Below are 26,636 nucleotides of genomic sequence, written 5' to 3'. Positions count from 1 at the left end.
AAAGTGAACCAGTGTTTTTCCAGCTTAAGGTCACTCAGCTAGTAAGTGACAGGGTCCACTCAGGCCCACATGGCTCAAAAACTTGTCTTACTGCACTGTAGTGACTATAGAAATGGCAGCAGAGGGATAAACTAATAGTTTGGATAACAGAATCTGGTCTCATTTTTGTCATGGTAGTCTGAAATGGACTAAAACAAACAAAGCTAATGTGTTTTTAGGGTGCATTAATAGAAATGTAGTTAAGATCAAGAAAAATATTAGTCTGGAGCATAGCAGGCGCTCAGTAAATGGTTTTTTGAATTGGATTGAATTGTCAGACCTCATTTGGAATATTGTGTTGCATTCTTGGTGCGGTATGTTAAGGGTTGCTCTGCCAAACCAGACTCAGTAAGACTCAGTTAATGGATGCTCTGGAAACCATGTCAGATGAGTGAGGGTTGAAAGACGAGTGGGTGTTGAACCTGGCTTGGGAATGGGTAGAAGTGTTGTAATGAAGAGCTCTTTCCAAGTATTTGAAGCTCTGATTGAGGAAGAAGGGTTAACATATTCTGTGAAGCTAGAGGGCAGAACCAGGGCCAGCATTTATGAGGAAATCGATTTTCACTCACTAGAAGAAAAATGTTTAACGATTGTTTTCTAACAATAGAATGGGCTGGCTTGTGCAGGACCAAACTCCCTGTGATTGAAGATATTCAGGTATAGGTAATCATTTGGGGCAGTATTTTATAGGGGTATATGTACTGGGTGGGAGATTAGACTTTTTCAGCCAAAGAAAATTTGATTAATTTCTTCTCCTCTAAGCGTGTATTTCTTAATCTCAGGAGTTACACAGTAAATTTCCTGGGGCCAGGATAGGTCCCTTTCTTCTGTATCTCCCTAAACTTCTTGAGGACGATTTTCTTTTTATTTTTATGTCTTCCATGTAAGATCCTTGAAATAAATAAATAAACCTTCTAATCTGCCTCCGCTTCTCTACCACCTGCACCCTCCAAAAAAAAAAGGCCCAACACCTAAGCCCGAGAGTGTAGACACATGTTATAACATTCTCTCTCTAAAAGAGCTCTTAAGTCGTCTAGATTTCTGAGATTTCCTTCACACCTGTAGTGCAATGCCGAAGGTCCCATAACTGGATTGTGGCACAAATGGGCCTAGGAATCAGGCTTTCTGTCTCCTACACCGTTTCTTTCCATTACACCATTACACCCTTGGGACACATTGTAAGATCCAAAAATTGGTGGCTGGTAGCCTGCCTCCATGTTATTTTTTGATGAGGGGAATCCAGGACAGTTGCTGCTATTATAAATGATTATGGCACTTTCCAAATCCTAGCTTTCATAACTTCATTCCGTTTGTTCTGGTGCCAGGTTCACTTTCAGATATTGTTTTCATTTGGTGTCTGGGAGGTTTTTTTTTTTTTTTTTTTTTTTTTGCTGTCAACTCTTTATGGACAAGTGTTTGCTTATTAAATTTTCTTCTATGCTATAGTGTGAAAACACTTTTTTTTTCCTTTTGGTTTTGCTTTGTGTGTTTTATGCTCGGTGACTGTTGTGGGATTGAGTAGATGAGCCCACATACATATTTAGGTTGGTCCTCTGTGGGTGGTTTAGAATGTTTGTGACATTTATGGTTTGCAGAAGCTGAAGGGGTGGCCTATTCTCTACCCTCCTTGCAAGGATAGGTATGTCATGTGTTTGCCAGACCATGCTTAGCTATGTGCCTTTGGAATTTTACCATAACTTCTCTTTTTGGAATGATTCTCCACACTTTTTTAAAATCTGTAAACTATTATAATTTCTTGCAGCTTTATGAAGGAGTTATATGTTAGATTGTTGGGTAAGGGGAGAGCGAGAGAGAGAGAGAGAGTATGGATTTGGGGAACGGGTGGAATGAAGTGGGGATGAAGGACTTGGGTCTTCCCCTGCCAAGATTTAAATACTCAGAGACTAATTTTTAAAGGTGTTGTTGGAGCCCTAGGTAGTACTGCTTAGTTCAGCATTTGTTCCTATTGGTGTTTTGATAAGCCTTGTAGCTCGAACATAAAGCACTAAAATTACCTAATGTGACTCATTTTATTAACTAAGGATATTTTCTATGCATTTTATGTGGCACATTATTCCTTCCATCCCACTGGTGAATATGTCCAGTAAATAGTTTATGGTTAAGCATCTAAAATGACAATAAAACTTAGATTAAAAGAAGTTGTTATTGGTAACTGACTTGTTATATTCAAGTTGTCAGATGTTTCTCATTCACTGACTAAGATGCATGTTTAAAATATAGCTTTGGAGCTCAATTAGTAGAGACAGAGTTGGAGCAGAGATGAACATGTATTAAATTAACCTAGTCATTAGTTTTTAATTTAAATACTGTTCAGCTAAATAATTTGGCACCCGGTAAGTTTCAGTGGTGCTGCGCTGGCAGTTAAAGCACATCACTAATTATTCACAGGTTTTTTTTTTCCTCCTCTTTTCAAAGAAATGTGGAACCAGCAATTTATTTTGGTAAAAATATTTTCATGCACTTGCTTTTTCTGTGAAAATATTTTTCGCACATGGATGACTGGTACTACAAAGTTAGCTTTCACCACCTTCAGGTCAATTCGTTTTAGAACATTTGGAAAATGATACCCTTGAAATAAGAAAATTAAGTAAGGGAAAGAGCAGTCTGTAACAGCTTGCAGAGGATTGGGTTTGAGGCTCAAACTGAAGATTTTTCCTATCATATGATTAAAAGCTGATTGTTCTCTAAATCAGCCTACTCAGCTTTCTGAGGGAAAGTCTTCCTCCATCGTTCATTTGTAGCTCCCCCACTTTACGTGTCTTTTATTGTCACATACTAAACTAATTTGAGGAATTTTGTAGATAAGCTTAGAAACGGTAAAAAGAAGAGGACATGATATGTGAGAGAGATTCGTCTTAAGCAGACAACCGGACTTCGGAGAATAAAGCCCAGGGTTCTTTCTCCTATAGACCATAGATGGTATAGACCATAGTTGGCCAGCCCTTCCATGTATGTGAACACGCATGAAAGTCAGCATGAAGTAGGAAACAGAATGTGGGCTTTGAAGTTTGCTTAACCTGGATTCTGTCTCCCCCCAGTTAAAAACTCTGCAGTGGCTCCCCATCATTCTAAAGCAATGATTCTCAAACTTGAGCATGCATCAGAATCACCTGAGGGCTTGTTAAACACAGACTACTGGGACCCACCCTCAGAGTTTCTGATTATGGGGTGAGGCCCAAGAATCTGCATTTCTAACAGGTTCCTAGGTGATGCTGATGCTGCTAGTCCAGAGACACCCTCTGAGCATCACTGATTTGAGAGAGTAAGTTGAGAGTTATGGCATAAATAGAAAGTCCTTGGTGAACTTGTCCTCTGCCTTTCTCTCCAGGCTTCCATCATGTTGTTCTCCCCTCGAATATTAAGCTTCAGCAATGTCACATTGCTTGCAGGTCCTCAAAAGCTCCCTGTTATCTGGTGCTCGTTGTCTGTCGTTGGTGCGTGTATCTCGATACACTTGCTATTTCTTTTGCTGAATTCCCTTCTCTCCCTCATCTGGCTGTTGAGACTGCCTGTTTATTCTTCCAGACTCAGGTTTCTCTATACAACTTCCTTAATTTCCTAAGGATAGTTAACAAATCCTTCTGTGCTGTCACTCTGGTTTGTATATACTTCTATTGTAGTTATCGTGGGTTAAAGTGGACTTGCCTTATACACGCGTTATTACTCAAAATGAATTATTCGTGCTCTGCAGAGTGAGCGAGGGTGATTTAAAGAGTGAGGGTGACTGTTTACCAGTCCACAAACACACATAGACCAGCCTGTGAACATCCTAGAGAGTGTGAGATGGAAGACGAGAATCTGCCACTCCCTCAGTGGCTCTTATCCCTCTTGCCCCTCAGTGCAGTTATCTTCTCGTGCTGAGGGTGATTCTCATGGTAAACATACATAGTTTTGTATAACATGAGCTTTAAACACAAGGCCACCACTTTATCTGGTCCCTAAATGAAGAAGTAGTGACATATTTCAATGTCAGAGGAAAAATTGACTGTGATAAACTTCTTGAAAGATAGAACAACACGATACTAAGTCTTTTCAAGTATTTCAAGGGATAGTTTTGACTAAATATGATTTCACCTTCTGTGCTGACTGTAGGACCGCTTTCCCTTGTCTCACATCTCAGTTCATGTCTTGGGATGTGAGCCCTGTTGATTTTCCGAATCAGGGGCTCATCTCTCATGCAGGTCTTTAAAGTTGGGATACCTGATGTGGGGTTCGAACCCTTTGCTCCTCATAGAGGAGCTCTGGGTTTTGAGTTGCCTCGCAGGGTCACTGCACCAGGCATGGGGTTTATGGCAAGGTTGTGTCCCAGCTTCTCTTACCTGTTTGATGTGGTTTGCATCTTGTTTGCCCAGTGTGTAATCATCACTCAGCCAGCCTTTTGGCTTCTTTATGAGGAAATTGTTCCATATGTAGCTGTGGATTCAGTGTGTCCACTGGAGGAGGCATTTTCAGGGTCTTCCTAAGACACCATCTTACTGTAGGATGAGTCTTTATTAAAAAATATATGTGTGTGTGTGTGTGTGTGTGTGTGTGTGTGTATATATATATATATATATCCACATATACACACATAAACACACAATAGGTATTTATACATATACACATATATTTCTAACTCCAGTTTTATAACATCCTGCCATTTATTAAATTTTAACTATAGTATATCTAGCAATCTGTTAGGAAAACTTGGAAGAATTGATGCTCTCCCTAGTACACTTACTGATCCAAGGGGAAGGGCTTAATGTCTTCTACTACCTGTCTAAATATATATAAATTAATCCACATGAGTATGCAGTTCTCTGAAGGAATCCTAAAATAAATTAATATTCTGGAAAAGGGACCTGATTCTGGATTTGGAGGGCAAAATGAGAAAAGACACAGCCAATCCACCATATACTTGCTATGGAGATAGAGGCCCCAAACATGTTAGTGATTTACCCAGAGTCACAGAGCTACTTATTGGCAAGCTGGTATTCAAACTCAAGACTCCTGACTGTTGTGTATTAACTGACTGACTTTAAATAAAAGTTGGCAGCATTTAGTAATTACTGTGAAAAGCTCAGAAATATTGTCTTTCACTCTCCCTCCTTTTTTTGGTTCAGTGAATGGAATGGTGTTGAAATAGTCTTAAATGAAGAACACATTGTACTTAATTTTCTCCTTTTGGGCAAGGGAGACTTAGCTTTCATGGCTCCTGGGGATGAAAGAGACAACAGGAGTGTTATTTCTTCTAACTTTACTCATTCTTCCCTGGTAATCCACCCCCTTCTAAGAGAATAACATTGCTTCATAGAGACCAGGTGTGTATTTCTTTCCAGTTCCAAAGAAGCACAGAGATAAGAGGTTTATGCAAAAGGAATTTCTGCCATAATATATCCTGACACTTATCTCATGGCATAAGTACATTTGGAAAAGAAGGATTCAGTGGGTTCCCTTACCTGTAGTCAAGAGCTTTCTAAGCTTCTGAAAGGAAAGAGGTAATGATTAAGAGTACAAAACTTTGTGTAAGTATATATGCATACATGTAAGTATCAAGTCTTCTTGGAGACAGTGAGTTTCTGGTTTTTAAAATTGTAAGATGTATTTCCACAAATTTATTTTGCAGACCTTTTCAGAGGCAATTAGATTTAATGTGGACTATGGAGTTTTTGAGGTAGTTAACAATGCTCCACAACTCCTGGAAAAGCAACTGAAAAAAATTCTCTTAAACCAGCAACCTCGAAATCCCATCTATGATGTTGTAAGAAAAGGAAAGAGTGATGTTAAACCTGTTCAAGTGAATGCCCCTTATGAAGATGAGACCATTAATGTCAACTACAATATCATGGTAAGAAACTATAGTTGAGTTTATATCTTGCTAGGTAGATAAAGCATTAAGTGAGATTAACATCAGGTTCCTTGGGCTTCCCTTTCTGAAGTGTAACTGTATCTATTAAATTTTATTGTACTTGCACAAAGTATTTGTTAGTTACTGTATCATCTTATTCATATCAAGTGGCCAGTTTAGTCTAGCAGTTTGTTGATATTTGATTATCAATATGAGAAGGTTCATGTAATTTACTTTGAATATTTAGAAAATAAGTTTAATTTGGGGCAGTATAAATATATGTATGCTTTACAGTTTAGATGCTTCTAGAAAGTGTGGGTATACAGGCATACCTTGGAGATATTGCACGTTTGGCCCCAGACCACCACAACAAAGTGAATATCATGATAAAGCAAGTCATACAATTATTTCGGTTTCCCAGTACATATAAAAATTACGTTTACACTACACTGTAGTCTATTAAGTGTACCATGGCATTGTGTCTTAAAAAACAATGTACATACCTTACTTTAAAAAATACTTTACTGCTAAAAAACACTAACCATCATCTGAGCCTTCAACAAGTCATAGTAGTAACATCAAAGATAACTGATCACAGATCACCATAACAAATGTAATAATAATGAAAATGTTTGAAATATTGCAAGAATTACCAAAATGTGACACAGAGACATGAAGTGAGCAAATACTGTGGGAAGAATGGTGCTGATAGACTCGCCTGCCACAGGGATGCCACTAACCTTCAGTTTGTAAAAAACACAGTATCCGTGAGGCGCAATAAAGCAAAGCACAATAAAACAAGTTATGCCTGTGCAGTGAATTTATTTCATTTGAGTTCTATCCTATCGAGCATTTGGGAATTGAGATTTCTGTCTTTTAATTATTATATTAGTTTCAGGTGTACAACACAGTGATTTGATATTTTTATACATTGTGAAATGAAAACCACAATAAGTCTAGTTACCATCTGTCACTATACAGTTACTACAATGTTATTAAGTATGTTCCTTATGCTATACTTTGCATCCCTGAGACTTATTTTATAAGTGGAAGTTTGTACGGCTTAATTCCCTTTACCTATTTTGTCCATTCCCCCACCCCCAGAGGTGGAGTTGCTGGATCATAAGGTAGTTCTAGTTTTAATTCTTTGAGGAAACCCCATCCTGTTTTCCATAGTGGTTGTACCAATTTACAGTGCGCGAGAGTTCCTTTTTCTCCACACCCTCGCCAACACTTTATTTGTTGTCTTTTTTGATAATAGCCATTCTGACAGGTGTGAGGTGATATCTCATTGTGGTTTTGATTTGCATTTCCCATCCAGTTAGTGATCTTGAGCATCTTTTCATGTGCCTGTTGGACATCTGTATGTCTTCTCTAGAAAAATGTCTATTAAGGTCCTTAGCCAATTTTTTAAATTGGATTTTTGTTGTTGTTGAGTTGTATGAGTTCTTCGTATAATTTGGATATTAATCCCTTATCAGATGTATCATTTGCAGATATCTTCTCTCATTCAGTAAGTTGCCTTTTTGCTTTGTTGATGGTTTCTTTTGCTGTGCAAAACTTTTTAGTTTGATGTAGTCCCATTTCTTTTGCTGCCCTTGTGTGAGGTGACAGATCCAAAAAAAAAATATTGCTAAGACCAGTTTCAGAGAGCATATTACCTATGTTTTCTTTTAGGAGTTTTATGCTTTCGGGTCTTACATTTAAGTCCTTAATCCATTTTGAGTTTATTTTTGTATATGGTGTAAGAAAGTGGTCTAGTTTCATTCTTTTGCATATAGTTGTCCAGTTTTCTCAGCACCATTTTTTGAAGAGACTGTCTTTTCCCCATGGAATAGTCTTGCCTCCTTTGTCATGGATTAATTGACCACATAAGTGTGGGTTTATTTCTGGGCTACCTATTCTGTTCCATTGATCTATATGTTTGTTTTTGTGACAATACCATCCTGTTTTGATTACTGTAGCTTTGTAGTATAGTTTGAAATCAGGGAACGTAATACCTCCTGCTTTGTTCTTCTTTTTAAAAATTTAATTAATTAATTAATTAATTAATTTTTTCTGGCTGCATTGGGTCTTTATTGCTGCACGTGGGTTTTTCTCTGGTTGCAGTGAGTGGGGACTACTCTTTGTTGCAGTTTGCGGGCTTCTCATTCTGGTGGCTTCTCTTGTTGTGGAGCACGGGCTCTAGGCATGCGACCTTCAGTAGTTGTGGCTCGTGGGCTCTAGAGTGCAGGCTCAGTAGCTGTGGCACACAGGTTTAGTTGCTCCGTGGCATGTGGGATCTTCCCGGACCAGGGATTGAACCTGTGTCCCCTGCACTGACAGGCGGATTCTCAACCACTGCACCACCAGGGAAGCCCTGTTCTTCTTTATTAAGATTGCTTTGGCTGTTTGGGTTCTTTTGTGGTTTCATACAAGGATTATTCTAGTTCTGGGGGAAATGCCATGGGTGTTTTGCTAGGGATTACTTTGAATTTGTAGAATGCTTTGGGTAGTATTTACGTGTTAACAATATTCTTCCCATCCACAAGCATGGTATATCTTTCAATTTATTTGTTCATCTTTAATTTCTTTCATCAGTATCTTATAGTTTTCAGAGTACTGGTCTTTCACCTCCTTAGTTAAATTTATTCCTATGTATTTTATTCTTTTTGATGCAGTTGTAAATGTGACTGTTTTCTTAATTTTTCTTTCTGGTAGTTCATTATTAGAGTATAGAAATGCAACATATTTCTGTATATTAATTTTGTACCCTGCAACTTTACTGTTCTAATAATTTTTGGCAGAGTCTTTAGGGTCATCTATATATAGTATCATGTCATCTGCAAATAGCGACCGTTTTACTTCTTTTTTTCCAGTTTTAGGAGTTCCAATATTATGTTGAATAAAAGTGGCAAGAGTGGGTATCCTTGTCTTGTTCCTGATCTTAGAGGAAAATTTTTCACCATTGAGTATGATGTTAGCTGTGGGTTTGTCACATGGCCTTTATTATGTTAAGGTATGTTCCCTCTGTGCCCACTTTGTTGAGAGTTTTTTTTTTTTTTTTTAATCATAAATGGATGTTGAATTTTGTCAAATGCTTTTTCTGCATCTATTGAGTTTATCATATGATTTTTATTCATTTGTAAATATGGTATATCCCATTGATTTGTCAATATTGAACCATCCTTGCATCCCTGGGATAAATACCACTTGATCTGATTTATGATTCTCTTAATGTGTTATTGAATTCATCCTCTGTGTTTTATTGGGGATTTTTGCATCTTTGTTCATCAGGTATATTGGCCTGTAATTTTCTTTTTCTTTTTTTGTAGTGTCTTTGATTTTTGTATCAGGGTAATGCTGGCCTTGTTGGATGAGTTTGGAAGTGTTCCTTCCTCTTCAGTTTTTTGGAATAGTTTGAGAAGGGTAGGTGTTAACTCTTTTAAAAATGTTTGGTAGAATTCCCCTGTGAAGGCTTCTGGTCTTTGACTTTTGTTTGTTGATAGGTGTGTTTTTTTTTTTTATTACTAATTCAATTTCATTATTGGTAATTTGTCTGTTAAGATTTTCTATTCATGATTGAGTCTTAGAAGATTGTATGTTTTTAGGAATTTATCCATCTCTTCTAGGTTGTCCAGTTTATTGACAGATAATTGTTTGTACTAGTCTCTTATGATTCTTTGTATTTCTGTGATATTTGTTGTAACTTGTAACTTCTCTTTCATTTCTGATTTTATGTGGGATCTCTCTTATTTCTTGATGAGTCTGGGTAAAGGTTTATCAATTTTGTTTATCTTTTCAAAGAACTAGCTCTTTATTGATCTTTTCTTTTTTTTAAGTCTCTATTTCATATATTCCTGCTCTGATATTTATTATTTTCTTCCTTGTACTAACTTTGGGCTTCATTTTTCTTCTTTTTCTAGTTCCTTTAGCTGTAAAGATACATTGCTTATTTGAGATTTTTCTTATTTCTTGAGGAAGGCCTGTATCACCATGAACTTCCCTCTCAGAACTGCTTTTGCTATGTCCCATAGACTTTGGAAAGTTGTGTTTTCATTTTCATTTGTTTCAAGGTATTTTTTATTTCCTCTTTGATTTCTTCACTGATCCACTGGTGGTTTAGTAGCATGTTATTTGGTCCCTCCATGTTTGTGTCTTTTCCAGTTTTCTTTTTGTACTTGATGTCTAGTTTCATACCATTGTAGTCAGAAAAGATGATTGATATGATTTCAGTCTTGTTAAATTTATTGAGACTTGTTTTGTGGCCTAACATGTGAGCTATCCTGAGTAATGTTCCATGTGTACTTGAAAAAAATGTGTATTATGAAATTTTGGGGTGGAATGTTCTGTATCTGTCTATTAGGTGTATCAGGTCTACTATGTCATTTAAAGCCAATGTTTTCTTACTGATTTTCTGTCTGGATGCTCTATCTGTTGATGTATGTTGGGCACTAAAGTCCCCTACTATTATTGTGTTGCTATTTCTCCTTTTTTGTGTGTTAATATTTGCTTTATATACTTAGATGCTCCTATGTTGGTGCTTAAATATTTATGATTGTTATATCCTTTTCTTGGATTGACCTTTTTATCATTATGTAATGCCTTCATCTTTTGTTGCAGTGTTTCTTTTAAAGTCTGTTTTAGGCATGCACAGTCAGTAAGAGGTGGGTGGAGGATGTGGGAGATGTGTGTGGCTGTGTTTCACTGGCCCAGAAGGGGAACTGCATGCTTGAGGTGACCAGGGACTGAGCATTTCAGACCTGCTTGGTAAACCTGGTGCACTACCATGCTGGCCACAAGAATTGTGTGTCTCCAGACACTACCTTCCAGGGTTTTCCACCAAGGTTTCACCAAGGCCTCCCCTGTTGTGAAGAATTCCATCACAAAGAATCAATGGCTCTTAACACCCAGCAGGGAATATGCCACCAAGACAAGAATTGGAATTCAGCATGGGAAAAATAGCTAAGAACTCAAGGAGACAGCTTTGGAACAATCATTGGAAAAAAATATTTTAAATTGATCAGATGGGAAGATGGTTTAGTGCTGCAGTTGGTCTTGGAGCTTTGTGCTACTATGGCTTGGGAATGCCAATGCCTAATGAGATCGGAGCTATTGAAAAAGCTGTAATTTGGCCTCAGTATGTGAAGGATAGAATTTATTCCATCTATATGTACTTAGCAGGAAGTACTGGCATAACAGTTTTGTCTGCCCTGGCTGTGAGCAGAGCTCCTGCTCTCACGAACTTCATGATGAGAGGCTCTTGGGTGATAACTGGTGCAACCTTTGCATGCATGATTGAAGCTGGAATGCTGGTACGGAGCCCAGGCTCAAAGCATCTTGCTTGGTTACTACATTCTGGTGTGATGGGTGCAGTTATGGCTCTTCTGATGATATTAGGGGGGCTGCTGCTTGTCAGAGCTGTGTGGTACACGGCTGGCATTGAGGGAGGCCTCTCTACCATGGCCATGTGTGTGCCCAGTGAGAAGTTTCTGAACATGGGAACACCCCTGGGTGTGGGCCTGGGTGTCGTCTTTGTGTCCTCACTAGGATCTATGTTTCTTCCACCTACCACTGTGGCTGGTGCCACTCTGTACTCAGTGGCAATTTATGGTGGATTAGTTCTTTTCAGCACGTTTCTCCTGTATGATACACAGAAAGTAATCAAGCATGCAGAAGTAGTACCAGTGTATGGAGTTTAAAAATATGATCCCATCAGTTCAATGTTGGGAATCTACATGGACATTTTAAACATATTTATGCAAGTTGCCAGTATTCTAGCAACTGGAGGCAACAGAAGGAAGTGAAGTGGCTCAGCTTCTGACTTCCTTAATACATCAGATATCTGTCTTGTCTAATAGGGGCAGATATTCTTTAAATAGTTTGTGCAAGCAGCTTTCATGGAAGTTTAGAAGATAGGAACTTGTCATCATGTTTCAAGTGTTCCAGTAACGTGATGCTACAGGTCTGCTTTTTCTTCTGGAGAATAAATTCAGTAGTTCTCTTCCAAATAGCACACACATTTTCAATTCTCATGTTTGAGTAATTCTAAAATGTTCTAATGAATGTGAAAACCAAGTTTTGTGTTGCAGGAATTTAAATATTTTATCTATTATTAAATTTATTTGGTTAAGTGAAATTTAGCAAACTTGTGTACCTGCATTTTTCATTTGGAATGTGGAATATTAACAAATAATGTCATAAGCGGTGTAGGGGTTTGGTAAAGGGACCAGAGAGAAGTAAAGGGACACCTGCAGTCTTTCTTTGAATACTTAGAACTTAACAGTTGTGTAATTGTGGTGAGCCAGTGAAGGGGTCTGGATGTTTGGAAACAAGTCATGGCTGTACATCTGCTGAACTTGTCAGAAGTGTTGAGCAGAAAACAAAGACATAGGTGATTCTCCAGACTCTCCTTACAGTATAGATGTGATCGTATTTGGCTTTTCATTATTTGACACTGTTAGGAGAGTCCACGGTGCTAATCATATGGAGAATTCCTGTTATATATATATATAACAACTACGCCATCTTGGTTCAGTGACTTTCTGTATTTGATCATGTGAATTAGGGAAAACAGCTACCTCTCTTGATTTTGAATATGTGGCCTTGTGTAGGAGCATTCCTTGTGTAAAGTGGTTGTGCTAGGCAGCTTTGGAATCCCAGCTGGAGCTGGAGAGGATGTGGACTGGGATGGGGGGTGGTCCCCAGGTCATACAGCGTCGGGGCTGCCTTGTTAGGATGGTTGGAGTTGGAGTAGACCCATGCCAGGGTTTCCCCAGGCGTGACTCTCCAGGGCTGCTCTGGCAAGATAACCGTAGCTGGAGTGGGTGCAGGTTGAGTATTCCCAGGTTGCACTGCACGGGGTTGAGATTTCTGATCTTGAAATTACATTGTGTGGCTCTGACTCCCTGGGGTTCAATTTTCTCAACTTCTGAATTTTGTCTCCCCAGCATGATGTAAAAAATCTTGGGTTCTAATATTGGCTCTTCAACTTACTAGCACTGTGCTTTTATACAAGTCATTTTGATGAGCCTCATTTTCCTCATCTGTCAGATGATGCCTTCAATACCTACTACTTAAGTTTGTTGTGTGAATCAAATGAAAATAATAATGTTTAACAATACTGTTTTCTCTTGATTTAAAATGTCTGATGGACATTTTAAGCTAACATATATCTAATACTTAAAACATAGCTCTTCTCCAGCCTGGAAAGTCTTCAATTCTTCTTTTACTGAATTCAGATATATTTCTGTCTTTCTTGTTTACTTTCATCAAATTAAATGTATTAGTAATAATAACAGTATTTATAAATGTTGTTTATAAATAAAAAAATAAAAATAGTAGTAACTATGTTACAGCATTGTTTTGAATTTAAAACAAGGAAATCTATCATGGACAGTATAGCACTGTATAAACATTTAGTTAAAAACTTTTTTCTCTAGTTGGGACAGTGGTATTGGTTTATTCACTTTCTTCAGTGAACAGAAATTTTTTATTTCATGGAAGTCTTTATAACCGATTTCTTTATTGTTAAAAACTGTTTATTAGGAGCTTCTTATTTTTTTGCTGAGGTACAGTTGACATAGAACATTATATTAGTTTCAGGTGTACAACATAATGATTCAATATCTGTGTACAAGGAGCTTCTTAACTTGAGTTATGTATTTTGACACAGTCTCTCAGAAAGATCTAAAAGGTGATCTTACTCGATATATTTGAGGTAGACTGTGATTCATTAAATATACATACTATAAACAACAGGACAACAATTTTAAAATATTTTAATGAGGTATAAATTATATAATAATAGTGGAGACAAAAAGGAATAAGAAAGTACTCAAACCAAAAACAGGCAGAAAATGAAGAAAAAAGAAATAAAGGATATACAGAACAAGCAGAAAACAAGATGGTAGATTTTGAGCAAACCACATCAGTAATTAGCAGCACCTTAATAATATACATAAATAATTACATTAAATTTAAATGGCTTATACACCCCAATTAAGAGTCAGAGTCAGATGGGTTAAAAAAAAGACCCACCACTATTTTCTGTCTATAAGAACATCACCTTAAATATAATACAAAATTTTGTTGAAAGTAAAAGAATGGAAAAAGCTATACCATACAATTGCTAACTTAAAGAAAGCTGGAGTGACTGTATTAATATCAAAGTAGACTTCAGAACAAGGCATCTTGCTATGGATATAAAGAGATATCACATAGTGATAAAGGGATCAATTCACTTAGGAAGCATAACAGGGCTTCCATGGTGGTGCAGTCGTTGAGAATCCACCTGCCGATGCAGGGGACACGGGTTTGTGCCCCGGTCCGGGAAGATCCCACATGCCACGGAGCGGCTGGGCCCATGAGCCATGGCCGCTGAGCCTGCGCATCCAGAGCCTGTGCTCTGCAACGGAAGAGGCCACAACAATGAGAGGCCTGCGTACTGCAAAAAAAAAAAAAAAAAAAAAAAAAAAAAAGAAAGCATAACAACCCATAATCATGCACCTTAAAAAGAACTTCAGAATACATGAAATAAAAGCTGATAGCACTGAAAATAGAAATAGACAATCCATAGTTATAGTTAAAGACTTAAACACTGTTCTCCCAGTAATCCAATAAAAAAAGACAGAAGATCGGTAAGGATATAGGAAATCTGAACAACACTAGGAATCCAGTCAATCTAATTGATGTTTCTAGAATAATTCACCTCACAACTGCAGAGTACACAGTCTTTTTCAAGTACACTTGGAATATTTACCAAAATAGACCAATTCTGGGCTGTAATACAAATTTCAACAAATGTGAAAGATTTGAAACTGCAAAATGAGTTCTCTGACCATAACAAAATTAAACTATAAGTCAGTAACAGAAAGACACCTGGAAAATCCCCAAATATGTAATTAAACAACAGACTTTTAAATAGCCTGTAGCTCAAAGAGTAAGTCCCAAGGAAAGTTAGAAATTATGGGGAATTGAATAAAAATTAAAATGCAGCATAAAATTTGTGGGATGCAACTAAAAAATTCTTTAGAGATAAATTTATAGCATTAAGTGCTTATGTTAGAAAAGACTAAAGATCACAAATCAATGATCTAAGCTTCTACCTTAGGAAACTAGAAATAGAAAATTAAGCCCAAATTAAATAAATAAATGACATAATCAGTTAAATGGAAAACAGAAAGCCAAGAGAGAAAATCAATGATAATAAAGGCTAGTTCTTTTAAAAATAATCATTGAAATTAATAAACTTTTAGCCAGAATGATGAGGGAAAAAATATGAGAAGAAATAACTGATCAGTATCACAAATGGAAGAGGGGACAGCAGTATGGATACTACAGACATTCAAAGGAAAATAAGGGAATACAAACAGCTTTGTGTCCATAAACTCAGTAATTAAATGAAATAAACATATTCCTTGAAAGATACAAATTACCAGTGCTAACTCAAAAGGATATATGTAATCTGAATAGTTCTAAATCTATTAAAGAAATTGGATTCATAGTTTAAAATCTTCCTACTTCATACTTACTGAGAAAACTTGAGTTTCTCACCATTAAGATCAGGTACAAGGCAAGGATGTCTCCTCCCACCAATCCTTTTTCAACATTGTAATGGAAGTCTTTGCTAATGCAGTAAGGCAAGAAAAGGAAATACAAGTTATACAGATTGAGAAGAAAGACATAAAACTGTCTTTGTTCACAGATGACATGATCATCTATATAGAAAATCTGAAAGAATAAACAAAAAAAACTCCTGGAACTAATAAGCAATTATAGCAACATTGCAGGATACAAGGTTAACATACAAATGACGATTGCTTTCCTATATACTAATGATGAACAAGTGGAATTTGAAAATGAAACCACAATACCATTTATCATAATAATACAATTTACCATAATAATAAACAAAATGTTAGCATCCCCCAAAATGAAATACTTTGGTATAAATCTAACAAAATATGTACAAGATCTATATGAAGAAAAGTATAAAACTCTGATGAATGAAATTAAGGAACCAAATAGAGATATTCCATGTTCATGGATTGAAAGACTTGACATTGTCAAGATATCAGTTTTTCCCAACTTAATTTATAGATTCAATGCAATCTCAATTAAAATCCCAGCAAAATTTTTAATGGATATTAACAAACTGATTCTAAATTTTTTGTAGGGAGCCAAAAGAGTTGGAAGACTGATGCTAACCCTACTTCAAGACTTACTGTAAGGTTACACTAACCAATACAGTGTGGTATCAGTGAAAGAAAACACAAATAGATCAATGGAACAGAATAGGGAGCCCCAAAATAGACTCCCTTAAATAGAGTCAACTGATCTTTGAAAAGGAGCAAAGTTAATACAGTGGAGCAAAACAGTCTTTTTATTTTTAAGTGAAAGCAGTTTTATTTCAAAAAACACTCTTTTCAACAAATGGTGCAGCAACAACTGGACATCCAATGCTAAATAAATGAATCTAGACACAGACTTGACACCCTTCACAGAAATTAACTAAAAAGTAGATCATAGTCCTAAATGCAAAACACAAAACTATAAAACTTCTAGATGATAATACAGCAGAAAACCTAGATAACCTTTGGTAAGGTGACTTTTTAGGTATAATATCAGAGACATGATCCATGAAAGAAATCATTGTTAAGCTGAATTTCATTAAATTTAAAAATTTCTGCTCTGCATAAGACATTATCGAGAGAATTAAAAGACTAGCCAAAGACTTGAAGAAAATATTAGCAAAAGACACATCTGATAGAGGACTGTTATCCAAACTAACAATAAGAAAACAACCTGATTTTAAAATGGGCCAAAGAAGATATAGAAATGTCAAGTAAGTATATAAAAGATGGTCCACATTATATGTCATCAGGAAAATGCAAATTAAAACAACAGTTAGATACTAGTACACACCTATTAGAAAGGCCAAAATCCAGAACACTGACAACACCAAATGTTAATGAAGATGTGGAGCAACAGGAAATCACATACATTGCTGGTGGAAATGCAAAAGTGGTACAGCCACTTTGGAGGACATTTTGATGGTTTCTTACAAAACTAACATACTCTTAGCATACATTTCAGCAATCATACTCCCTGGTTATTTACCCAAAGGAGTTGAAAATATATGCCCACACAGAAACCTGCATATGGATATTTATAGTAGCTTTATTCATAATTGTCAAAACTTGGAAGCAACTAAGATGCCCTTCATTAGATGAGTGGATAACTAAACTGTGTACATCCAGACAATGGGATATTATAGAGTGGTAAGAAGAAATGAGCTTTCAATCCACAAAAAATACATGGAGGGACCTTAAATACATATTTCTAAGTGAAAGAAGCCAATTTGAAAAAGGCTACATACTGTATGATTCCAACTATACAGTATTCTGGAAAAGGCACATCTATGCAGACAATGAAAAGATTAGTGGTTTTGTATAAAATGGATAACTGATAAGAACCTGCTGTATAAAAAATAAAATAAAATTCAAAAAAATACAGAATAAAATCAAGCACATCAAAATATTTTTTTTTTTAAAAATCACCCCTAGTGATTACTAGGGGTTCCAGGAGCCAGAGATGAATAGACAGAGCATAGAGGATTTTTAGGGTAGTGAAAATACTCTGCATGATAGTACACTGTTGTATATATGTCATTATACATTTGTCCAAACCCATAGAATGTACAACACCAAGAGTGAACCCTAAGGTAAACAATGGATTTTGGGTGATTATGATGTGTCAATGTAGGTTCATTCTTGGTAAAAAATGTACCATTCTGTGAGTGATGTTCATAAAGGGGGGGCTATGCATGTGTGGATGCAGGAGATATATAGGAAATCTTTATCTTCTCAATTTTGTTGTAAACCTAAAACTGCTCCAAAAAACAAGTCTTGGGGGAAGAAGATTCCCACTAAGAAAACTCTAGGTCCAGATGACTTCACTGGTGAATTCTTTAAAGGTCAAACCTTTAAAGATGAAGTAATATTAAATTTATGAAAACTCTTCCAAAAAAACAAAAGAAGAGGGATCAAATTCCAACTCATTTTGTTATGCCAGCATTATCCTTATACCAACACTAGATAAAGAAATTTCAAACAAGAGCTTACAAACTAATATCCCTCATGAACATAGACACAAAAAAGTTCAAAAAATGCCAACTGAATCTAGCAATGCAAAAAATAATAATAATGAAGCATATTTTAGAAGAAAACACAAATGTAAATCTTCATGACCTCATATAGGCATTGGTATTTTAGATATCACACCAAAAGCATAAACAACAAAAGAAAAAAGTAGATAAATAAAAATTTTAAACTTTTATGGTCTAAAGAAAGTGAAAAGACAACCCACAGAATGGGAGAAAATATTTGCTAATCATATATCTGATAAGGACTGTGTATCTAGACTCTGTAAAGAGCTCTTACAACTCAACAATAAAAAGACAATCCAATTTAAAAATGGACAAAGGATCTGAATAGATGTTTCTCCAAAGAAGATGTAAAAATGACCAATACACATATGAAAAGATGCTCAACATCTTTAGTCATAAGAAAAGTGCATTCAACATTGGGAGGTGAGGTGGAGGAGTTGGAATGAATGGAGAGTGATTGCTAATGGGTATGGGTTTTTTGGAGAGGGTGATGAAAATGTTCTAAATTTGTGGTGATGGTTTCTGAATATACTAAAATCATTGGCTTATACTTTAAATGGATGAGTTGCGTGAAACATAAGCTATATCTCAAAGCTGTTATTAAAAAAAAGTGTTCGCACATACACACATCACAATGAACTTTTTCTACTCACCTATTATGATGTACCAAATAAACAACAAATAAATATTGACAATACAAAATGCTAGCCAGGATGCAGAGCATCTAGAACTCTTACATTGTTGATGCAAATTACATTTTGGAAAACAGTTTGGCAGTTCTTCCTAAGTTAAACACATACCATATTACCTATCTATCTTATTCCTATATATTAACCCAGGAGAAATACAGTTATGTTCACATAAAAACCTGTGAATGTCTCTAGTTGCTTTATTATAATCACCAAAAGCTAGAAACAACCCAAATTTCCTTACTGGGAATGGATAAATAAAATGTGGTTCATCAGTACAGTGGAGTACTACTCAGCAATGAAGAGGAATGGACTAGTGTTCCATGGAAGAACATAGGTCAATCTCAAATGCATTATGCTAAATGAAAGAAACCAGAGTCAAAGGCTACATACTATATTGATTCCATTTATATGACATTCTGGGAAAGGCAAAACTATATAGAGAACCTGTTAGTGGTTGCCAGGGCCTGGGGTTAGAGGGAGTCATTGACTGCAGAGTGTCATGAGGAAGTTTGAAGCTGTTGGAACTATTTTACATCTTGATTGTAGTCATGGTTACATGACTGTATGTAATTGTCAAAACTTGTAGCACTGTGTACTAAAAAGAATGGATTTTACTCTGTGTAATTTATACCTCAATAAATGACTAGACAGAAAATCTAGTCCATTGGCAGATAGCCATGCTTTATTTAGTTGTTCATACATCTAAATATAATTTTTATTAATCTAATCCTGGTGACAGTTTAAAGAGCTTGTGTATGGCTAATTGGAAGTAGTTCTAGAATGATTTACTGACAGCCAGTTTCCCCTAACCTTTTGGTTATCTGTTTCTCTTTCTTAACATTTTTTTTTTTAGTTTTAAGGATTAAATAATTTTATTTTAGGTAAATTATTTTTGTGTTTCTTATAGTATTTGTTAATTTATGCTTCTATGGTTGGCAGGGTTGTTTTGTATCTTTTTGGTCTTTATACTTTAGTTACTTAAAAACACCTTGAAAGGATTTTTTAGCAGTTTGACTAAAGACTTCAATTTTGATTTTTTTTATACTTTTCACTTAATTTTTAGATCAGATAAATGCAAAACATACAAAAGGGAAAGAGTTGTAGGTGAACTGTTCATTAGATAAATATTATGCAAACTGATTTTGCATGAACTGACTAGTTCCATGGCCTTGTAGAATTCCTTAAGTGTTTATGTCAATTTTTATGTGCGGTCTGGTGTCTTTCTGTGATGCATTGAATACATTGCTCATGAGAATTCAAGACTCCTATGTGGTTGGTTGTCAGTGTGTAGCATATGTGGAATCCTTCTTACTCTTACTCAAGATCCAAATGTCCTTCAGATCTCACTGATAAGCAGTGAGACAGTCAGCAAGATGCTACTGCTCAGGTGCTGGCTGTTTCCAAAGTTTCTTCTATTCTTTCAGTACCCAGAAGATAGTCTTTGGTGAAGGCAAGTGGGTGTTTTTGGCTAAACAGGAGGAAACCATTGTTTGCTCAGTTTTCCAGTCCTGGGGAGCCTAATGACTTGGTGCCACATGTCAGCACTGCTGAGCACAGGTGCACCCCCAAGAACATTAGCTTCTTAGATGGTGGCAGCACTGCTGTGTGAGCCTGTGATTTCCTCAAAGGAGATAGCAGTGGTCTGCGTTGACTCTGACGTTAATATCACAGCAAAATTTTTGCTTTAGCAGACAGTCAATGGAAGCCACATAGTGCAGACACATTTGCCTCACTGAAATGTGTACTTTATTGGTTGTTTTACTTATTATTAGCATTTGTTTAGTGTCCAAGTTACTGGCATTGATTAGAATTCTGGAAAAAGTGAAAATAAGACAAAATAGAAACAATAGTGTATAATGTCTTAGGATGAATAGCAACTTAGTAACTCTTCCATAAATTCATGTGGCCCTCACAACCTCAAGATAAAATCTAAACTCCATAATGTTATTTAAAAGACTACTCATAATCAGGGCCCTGCCTACTTCTCCAGCCTTCCTCCCTCCACCTCTCAAATCTCACCCTGTGATCTATTAAACTAAACTTATCTTTATTTCTTTCCTGCTTCCCTCTTCAACCTAGCTAATCATGCTTCCAGTCAATTATAATTTTTTTAAATTTTTATTGGAGTATAGTTGATTAACAATGTTATGTTAGTTTCAGGGGTACAGCAAAGTGATTCAGTTATACATATACAAGTATTCTTTTTCAAATTCTTTTCCCATATAGGTAATTACAGAGTATTGAGTAGAGTTCCCTGTGCTATACAGTAGGTCCTTATTAGTTATCTATTTTATATATAATAGTAGTGTGTATATGTCAATCCCAATCTCTCAGTTTATCCTTTCCCCCTTCCCCCCATAACCATAAGACTGTTTCTACATCTATGACTCTATTTTTGTTTTGTAAATAAGTTCATTTGTACCATTTTTTTAGATTCCACATATAAGTGATAAGTGATATCATATGATATTTGTCCTCTGTCTGACTGTCATATGACAATCTCTAGGTCCATACATGTGGCTGCAAATGGCATTGTTTCATTCTTTTTTAATGGCTGAGTAATATTCCATTGCGTATAGGTACCACCTCTTCTTTATCTCTTCTTCAGTCAGTGGACATTTAGGTTGCTTACAGTCCTGGATATTGTAAATAATGCTGCAGTGAACATTAGGATGCATGTATCTTTTTGAATTATGGTCTTCTCAGGGTTTATGCCCAGGAGTGGGATTGCTGGATGGCATGGTAGCTCTATTTTTAGTTTGTTAAGGAAACTCCATACTGTTCTCCATAGTGGCTGTACCAATTTGCATTCCCACCAACAGTGTAGAAGGGTTCCCTTTTCTCCACACCCTCCCCAGCATTTACTGTTTGTAGATGTTTTGTTGATGGCTATTCTGACCAGTGTGAGGTGATACCTCACTGTAGTTTTGATTTGCATTACTCTGATAATTAGTGATGTTCAGCATCTTTTCATGTGCCTTTTTGGCCATCTGTATATCTTCTTTGGAGAAATTTCTATTTAGATGTCCTCCCCATTTTTTGACTGGGATGTTTGTTTTTTGTTATTGAGCTGCATGAGCTGTTTGTATATTTTGGAGGTTAATGCCATGTTGGTCACTTAGGTTTGCAAATATTTTCTCCCACTCTGTTGGTTGTCTTTTCATCTCATTTATGGTTTTCTTTGCTGTGCAAATGCTTTTAAGTTTAATTATGTCCATTTGTTTATTTTTGTTTTTATTTTCATTACTCTAAGAGGTGGATCCAAAAAGATATTTCTGCAATTTATGTCAGAGAGTGTTCTATGTTTTCCTCTAAGAGTTTTATAATATCAGCCTTACATTTAGATCTTTAATCCATTTTAAGTTTATTTTTGTGTATGGTGTTAGGGAGTGTTCTAATTTCATCCTTTTACATGTGGCTGTCCAGTTTTCCCAGCACTACTTATTGAAGAACTATCTTTTCTCCCTTGTGTATTCTTGCCTCCTTTGTCATAGATTAGTTGACCATATGTGTGTGGGTTTATCTCTGGGCTTTCTATCCTGTTCCATTGATCTATGTTTCTTTTTTTGTGCCAGTACCATACTGTTTTGATTACTGTAGCTTTATAGTATAGTCTGAAGTCAGGGAGCTTGATTTCTCCAGCTCCTTTTTTCTTTCTCAAGATTGCTTTGGCTCTTTGGGGTCTTTCGTGTTTTCATACAAATTTAAAAATTTTTTGTTCTAGTTATGTGAAAAATGCCATTGGTAGTTTGATAGGGATTGCATTGAATCTGTAGATTGCTTTGGGTAGTATAGTCATTTTGATAATATTGATTCTTCCAATCCAAGAAAATGGTATATCTCTCCATCTGTTTATGTCATCTTTGATTTCTTTCATCAGTGTCTTATAGTCTTCTGAGTCTTTTACCTCCTTAGGTAGATTTATTCCTAGGTATTTTATTCTTTTTGTTGCAGTGGTGAATGGGATTGTTTGCTTAATTTGTCTTTCTGATCTTTCGTTGTTAGTGTACAGGAATGCAAGAGATTTCTGCACATTAATTTTTGTATCCTGAAACTTTACCAAATTCATTGATGAGCTTTAGTTGTTTTCTGGTAGCGTCTTTAGGATTTTCTATGTATAGCATCATGTCATCTGCAAATAGTGATGGTTTTACTTCTTTTCAAATTTGGATTCCTTTAATTTCTTTTTCTTCTCTGACTGCCATGGCCAGGACTTCCAAAATTATGTTGAGTAAAAGTGGTGAGAGTGGTGAGAGTCTAGCAGTCTTACCAAGTTTTCTGGTTAGTTCTTTTTCTGTTTGTGATTATTTTTCACCTGTTTTATGACTGAAAATACTGAGACTGAATTTTTTGTCACTCTTTCTCTTTCAGTAAGTTACTTAAGTTTTCTGATTCAGCTTGTTAATCTGTAAAACATAGATAATAGTTGATATAGGGTTGTTGAGCAAATTGAAGCAGTACTTGTGACTCAGGGTTCTTACTCTCTCCCGTCCAAATAGAAGGTACAGGCAGGGCTCCCTGTAAGAGCTAGAGGTAATATTGCTCTAGTGATTAGGCCATCATTGTCCTGAATGGTGAATTTCTTTGACACACTTTTTCATTTTCACTTGTCCTCTAATAGTGTCTCAATCGTGAACAAAGTATTCACTGGGTCAAAAAAGAAAGACTTCCAGCATTTCTGGAAAGTGATTGCTACTTTGAATACAGGTATTGTAATCCCATCAATATACATATTTTTAAATGATTATTTTCACCAAAAATAATTTTTCTGTACTTTCTTAATAAAATTGTATACCTTTAAACTCATTTGAGTTTATATTCCACTTGCTATATAGTATAAGATAGAGCATTTGTAAAAATCACTTAACTTTTGCAAAGAGATTTTGTAGAAACAGTACCTAATAAGTGTATTTCAATTCTGCTTCTTTGATCATTATATTTAAAAATTTTTTTCTACTTCTGTAAAGGTATTTATGTTCAGGGTGTTAAAAAATGAATATGAGTGTCATAAAAAAGACAGAATGTTGTAGTGTAGGGCCATGTTTTTCTTTTATGCTCCCTGACTTCTAAAGTTTAAGTACCTAAATATTCTGAAGTTTTACTAAAGTTTGACTTTTGCTTAGAACTGTATTTTTTAAATAAAAATAAAATAAATTAAAACAGAATAATTATTAATCAATAATTCTATTAATAAGCCATTAATTTTAGCAGATCCTAAGAGAATCATCCTGCAGAGTTAAGACAGGAGATTGATTTGAATACATAAAACAAAATTTTAGTTTTTTTTTTCTGAATTCTGCCATATTTGAAACTTATTTCTAGTTTGTATGATTTCTGAAATGCAGGTTAGCCAAATTGGTTTCACAAGTAAAATGGAGTGAATCAGGCATGAATATCACATTAGGTGCAGATTTTTCTCCCTGGGTCCTGAAAAAACCAACCAGTCCACCACCTCCTTCTGTTGAAGAAGATGATGTTATAATTATGAAAAAGTTCTCCATTTCTCTTGGCGAGGTAAAAGTGTGAGTGTTTCTTTGTGTCTTGGCACTTCAGTGAAACTTCTCATTTTAGGGATATGAATTTCATTTGTACCACTTGAATAGGAAAATGATGTCAAATACTTCTAAAGTAGATTTAGCAAATATTCTTTTGGATTTATGCTGACTTATTTGCCCTACACTCTTTCACCTGAAATATAATTAGAATTATTATCCTCATGTGTACAAAGGAAAAATGCAAAATTGAAGAACATCCCCAATGTTACCTGGGAAGCAAGGGTTTCATTGTTCATTCCACATTTTTTATTATTTGGAATCTAATTTTTGTACAAAACAACAATAAATTGGGCCTTCTCTTCCTTATTGTCAAGATTATTCTTCAGTAATAAAATGCATAACTGTTTAGCTGTTATCAGATAAATTTGCCCTTCACAATTGGAGAATGTTGGGTGGCATGGGTACGTTTGAAGAGATCTAACCTAGAATCAGCTGTCCTTTTGGGGAATCACAGTTTAGTGAATACTGTTGTTTGATCTCTGCCTCTGCCAGGGTGGAAAAATTTTCCTTCTACCCTTCTAGGTTCTTTGGCTGGTCTATTAAAAAAAAAAGTGACATGACAGAGTAACAGGAAAAAACAAATGTAATTTAGTATGTACGGGAGCCCTGTAAGAATATAACACCCAAGAGCGAGTTGGGCAGTTGAGGCATATATACCATCCTGAGCTAAGGAATGGGGTAGGGGCCTGGGGCTTCAAAGTGGAGGAGGGTAATTCACAGGACTATAAGAAGACCAGATGTTTGGTAATTAGATGTTTACCTGCCATATAGATAGCTCGGTCATTCAGATGAAAGTTATCTCTGGTGCCGGCTGTCTCTGAGCCAGGCCCCCTATGTAAATTCTTTTAGGTAGTTAAAGGAGAGGTAAGTATTTTTCTTGAGTCTGCTGGGTCGTGATCTCCTTCAGCTCACAATAATCCACAATGCCATGGCATATTTTGGGGTCACGTATTCTGCTTCTCTTTAGCCTCTAGTTATCAGATCTTCTCTCTGGGAAGATATTTCTAATACACAGTTCTTTACAAAACCAGGAATTGCAAATATGTTACCCATGTGTTGCTATTCTCCTAGTTTGCATTCATGACAGAGATCGCTAATCAATTACGGCAATTTTCCTGCTGAGCTAGGACTTGGCTCCAAATTCTTTTTCAACACAGCATTCTAGGCAGGCACTTCCAAGTGATCAAAGATGTCATACAAGAGGAAAACTATTTGCCATCTCTGTTGGAATGGATATCCTTATCCTATCTTATTTGAACATTTTTTTCATGTGTAAGCTCCTATTTAATTTTGTAGTTTGACAGTTCTATCAGCAATATTTGGCAGAAATGTTAAAAAATTATGCCAGTCCTATTATTTCATCTGAATAATGCTCAGGGATGTACTGAAGGCACATTTTTCTTTTCTCTTATATTTATTTTTAAGTATTTATTTTTTAATCTTAACCCATATGTTATAATAATGTTAGGGATGTCAAAAAATAACCGATAGTAGGGGTCAATAAACATACAAAGGAAAGAATCAATCTAGGGGAATAAGTTCTGATCCCTTACAGGTAAATTTAATCAAATATAAGAGAATAAAAATCCAAGCTAGTTTACTTTTACTATTTCCTGTGATGGAAAAAGCTCATTTCTGTCAAATTGAGTAATACTTGAACTATATATTTTTTAATAGCCTTTAAACTTTGAGGATTCAGTTTTCTTTGGGCCCTTAAATCACTAAACCACGACTATAGATAGGGATTAATCCATATGATAATTGGTAATATTTCTTTGAGTCTTCAGTTATACCATCTAAACACATACAATTGACCCATCTTTTAAGAGTACAAAGTAGAATAGTTAACTGCTTTTACGTCTGGCTAACTACTTCTTTCTCCCCTATCTTCTACTCTCTCATCTTTTTTGTGCAGTTGAAATAGCAAGGACTCTTGTATGTTGGTCTCTCTCTATTCCTTGAAAGTTCCTTAATTATTTTGGTCTCCTCTCAGTGCTTAGGATACTACTTGTAATAGAGTAGTCATTCAATGAATATGTTGAATGAACAAACATGTAATTAGTAATAAATGACTTGGTTTTAGAGGAAGGAAAAGAGGAAACAAAAGGCAATTAGATTCAAAGCTTTTATCTACCAAGGAAACCTTACTTCTAAGAGGGGCAGTGAGTAGTACACTGATGGCACCTGGTATTTCCTTCTCTTGCTTTTGGTCTTATTGTGTGGCCTGACTTACCCTGCTAATTCTGCATAATAGTCAGGGAACAATTCTATTCCATTTGAGCCTTGCCTCCTCTGTGAGTGTTCCTTAGGCTAAGGGCCAACCAGGTTGGAGAAAGGAGAAATGAGACTAATGC

At 35.9% G+C, this 26,636-nt stretch overlaps 1 protein-coding gene and 1 pseudogene across 10 annotated transcripts in view; both read left to right on the top strand.

Annotated features, from left to right (window-relative positions):
* The window catches only part of RGS22 (regulator of G protein signaling 22), a 154,508-nt gene that overhangs the window by 16,836 nt on the left and 111,036 nt on the right, over window positions 1-26,636 (top strand). For 8 of the 10 annotated variants that reach the window (XM_067017195.1, XM_067017198.1, XM_067017193.1 and 5 more), the window contains exons 4-6: window positions 5,666-5,887; window positions 23,349-23,434; window positions 24,073-24,241. In XM_067017195.1, the coding sequence (XP_066873296.1) occupies window positions 5,666-5,887; window positions 23,349-23,434; window positions 24,073-24,241 (477 nt within the window). Of the gene's footprint in view, window positions 1-5,398; window positions 5,565-5,665; window positions 5,888-23,348; window positions 23,435-24,072; window positions 24,242-26,636 lie in introns of those variants that run through there. The other 2 variants (XM_067017192.1, XM_067017197.1) reach the window with 2 other exon arrangements.
* On the top strand, window positions 10,656-11,673 carry LOC131743648 (growth hormone-inducible transmembrane protein pseudogene; annotated as a pseudogene).

Source organism: Kogia breviceps, chromosome 17 (assembly GCF_026419965.1).
Source record: "Kogia breviceps isolate mKogBre1 chromosome 17, mKogBre1 haplotype 1, whole genome shotgun sequence".
In the NCBI taxonomy this organism is placed as follows: Eukaryota; Metazoa; Chordata; class Mammalia; order Artiodactyla; family Physeteridae; genus Kogia; species Kogia breviceps.
The sequence above is the reverse complement of the archived record's forward strand: the minus strand, read 5'-3'. Positions and strand labels throughout refer to the sequence as shown.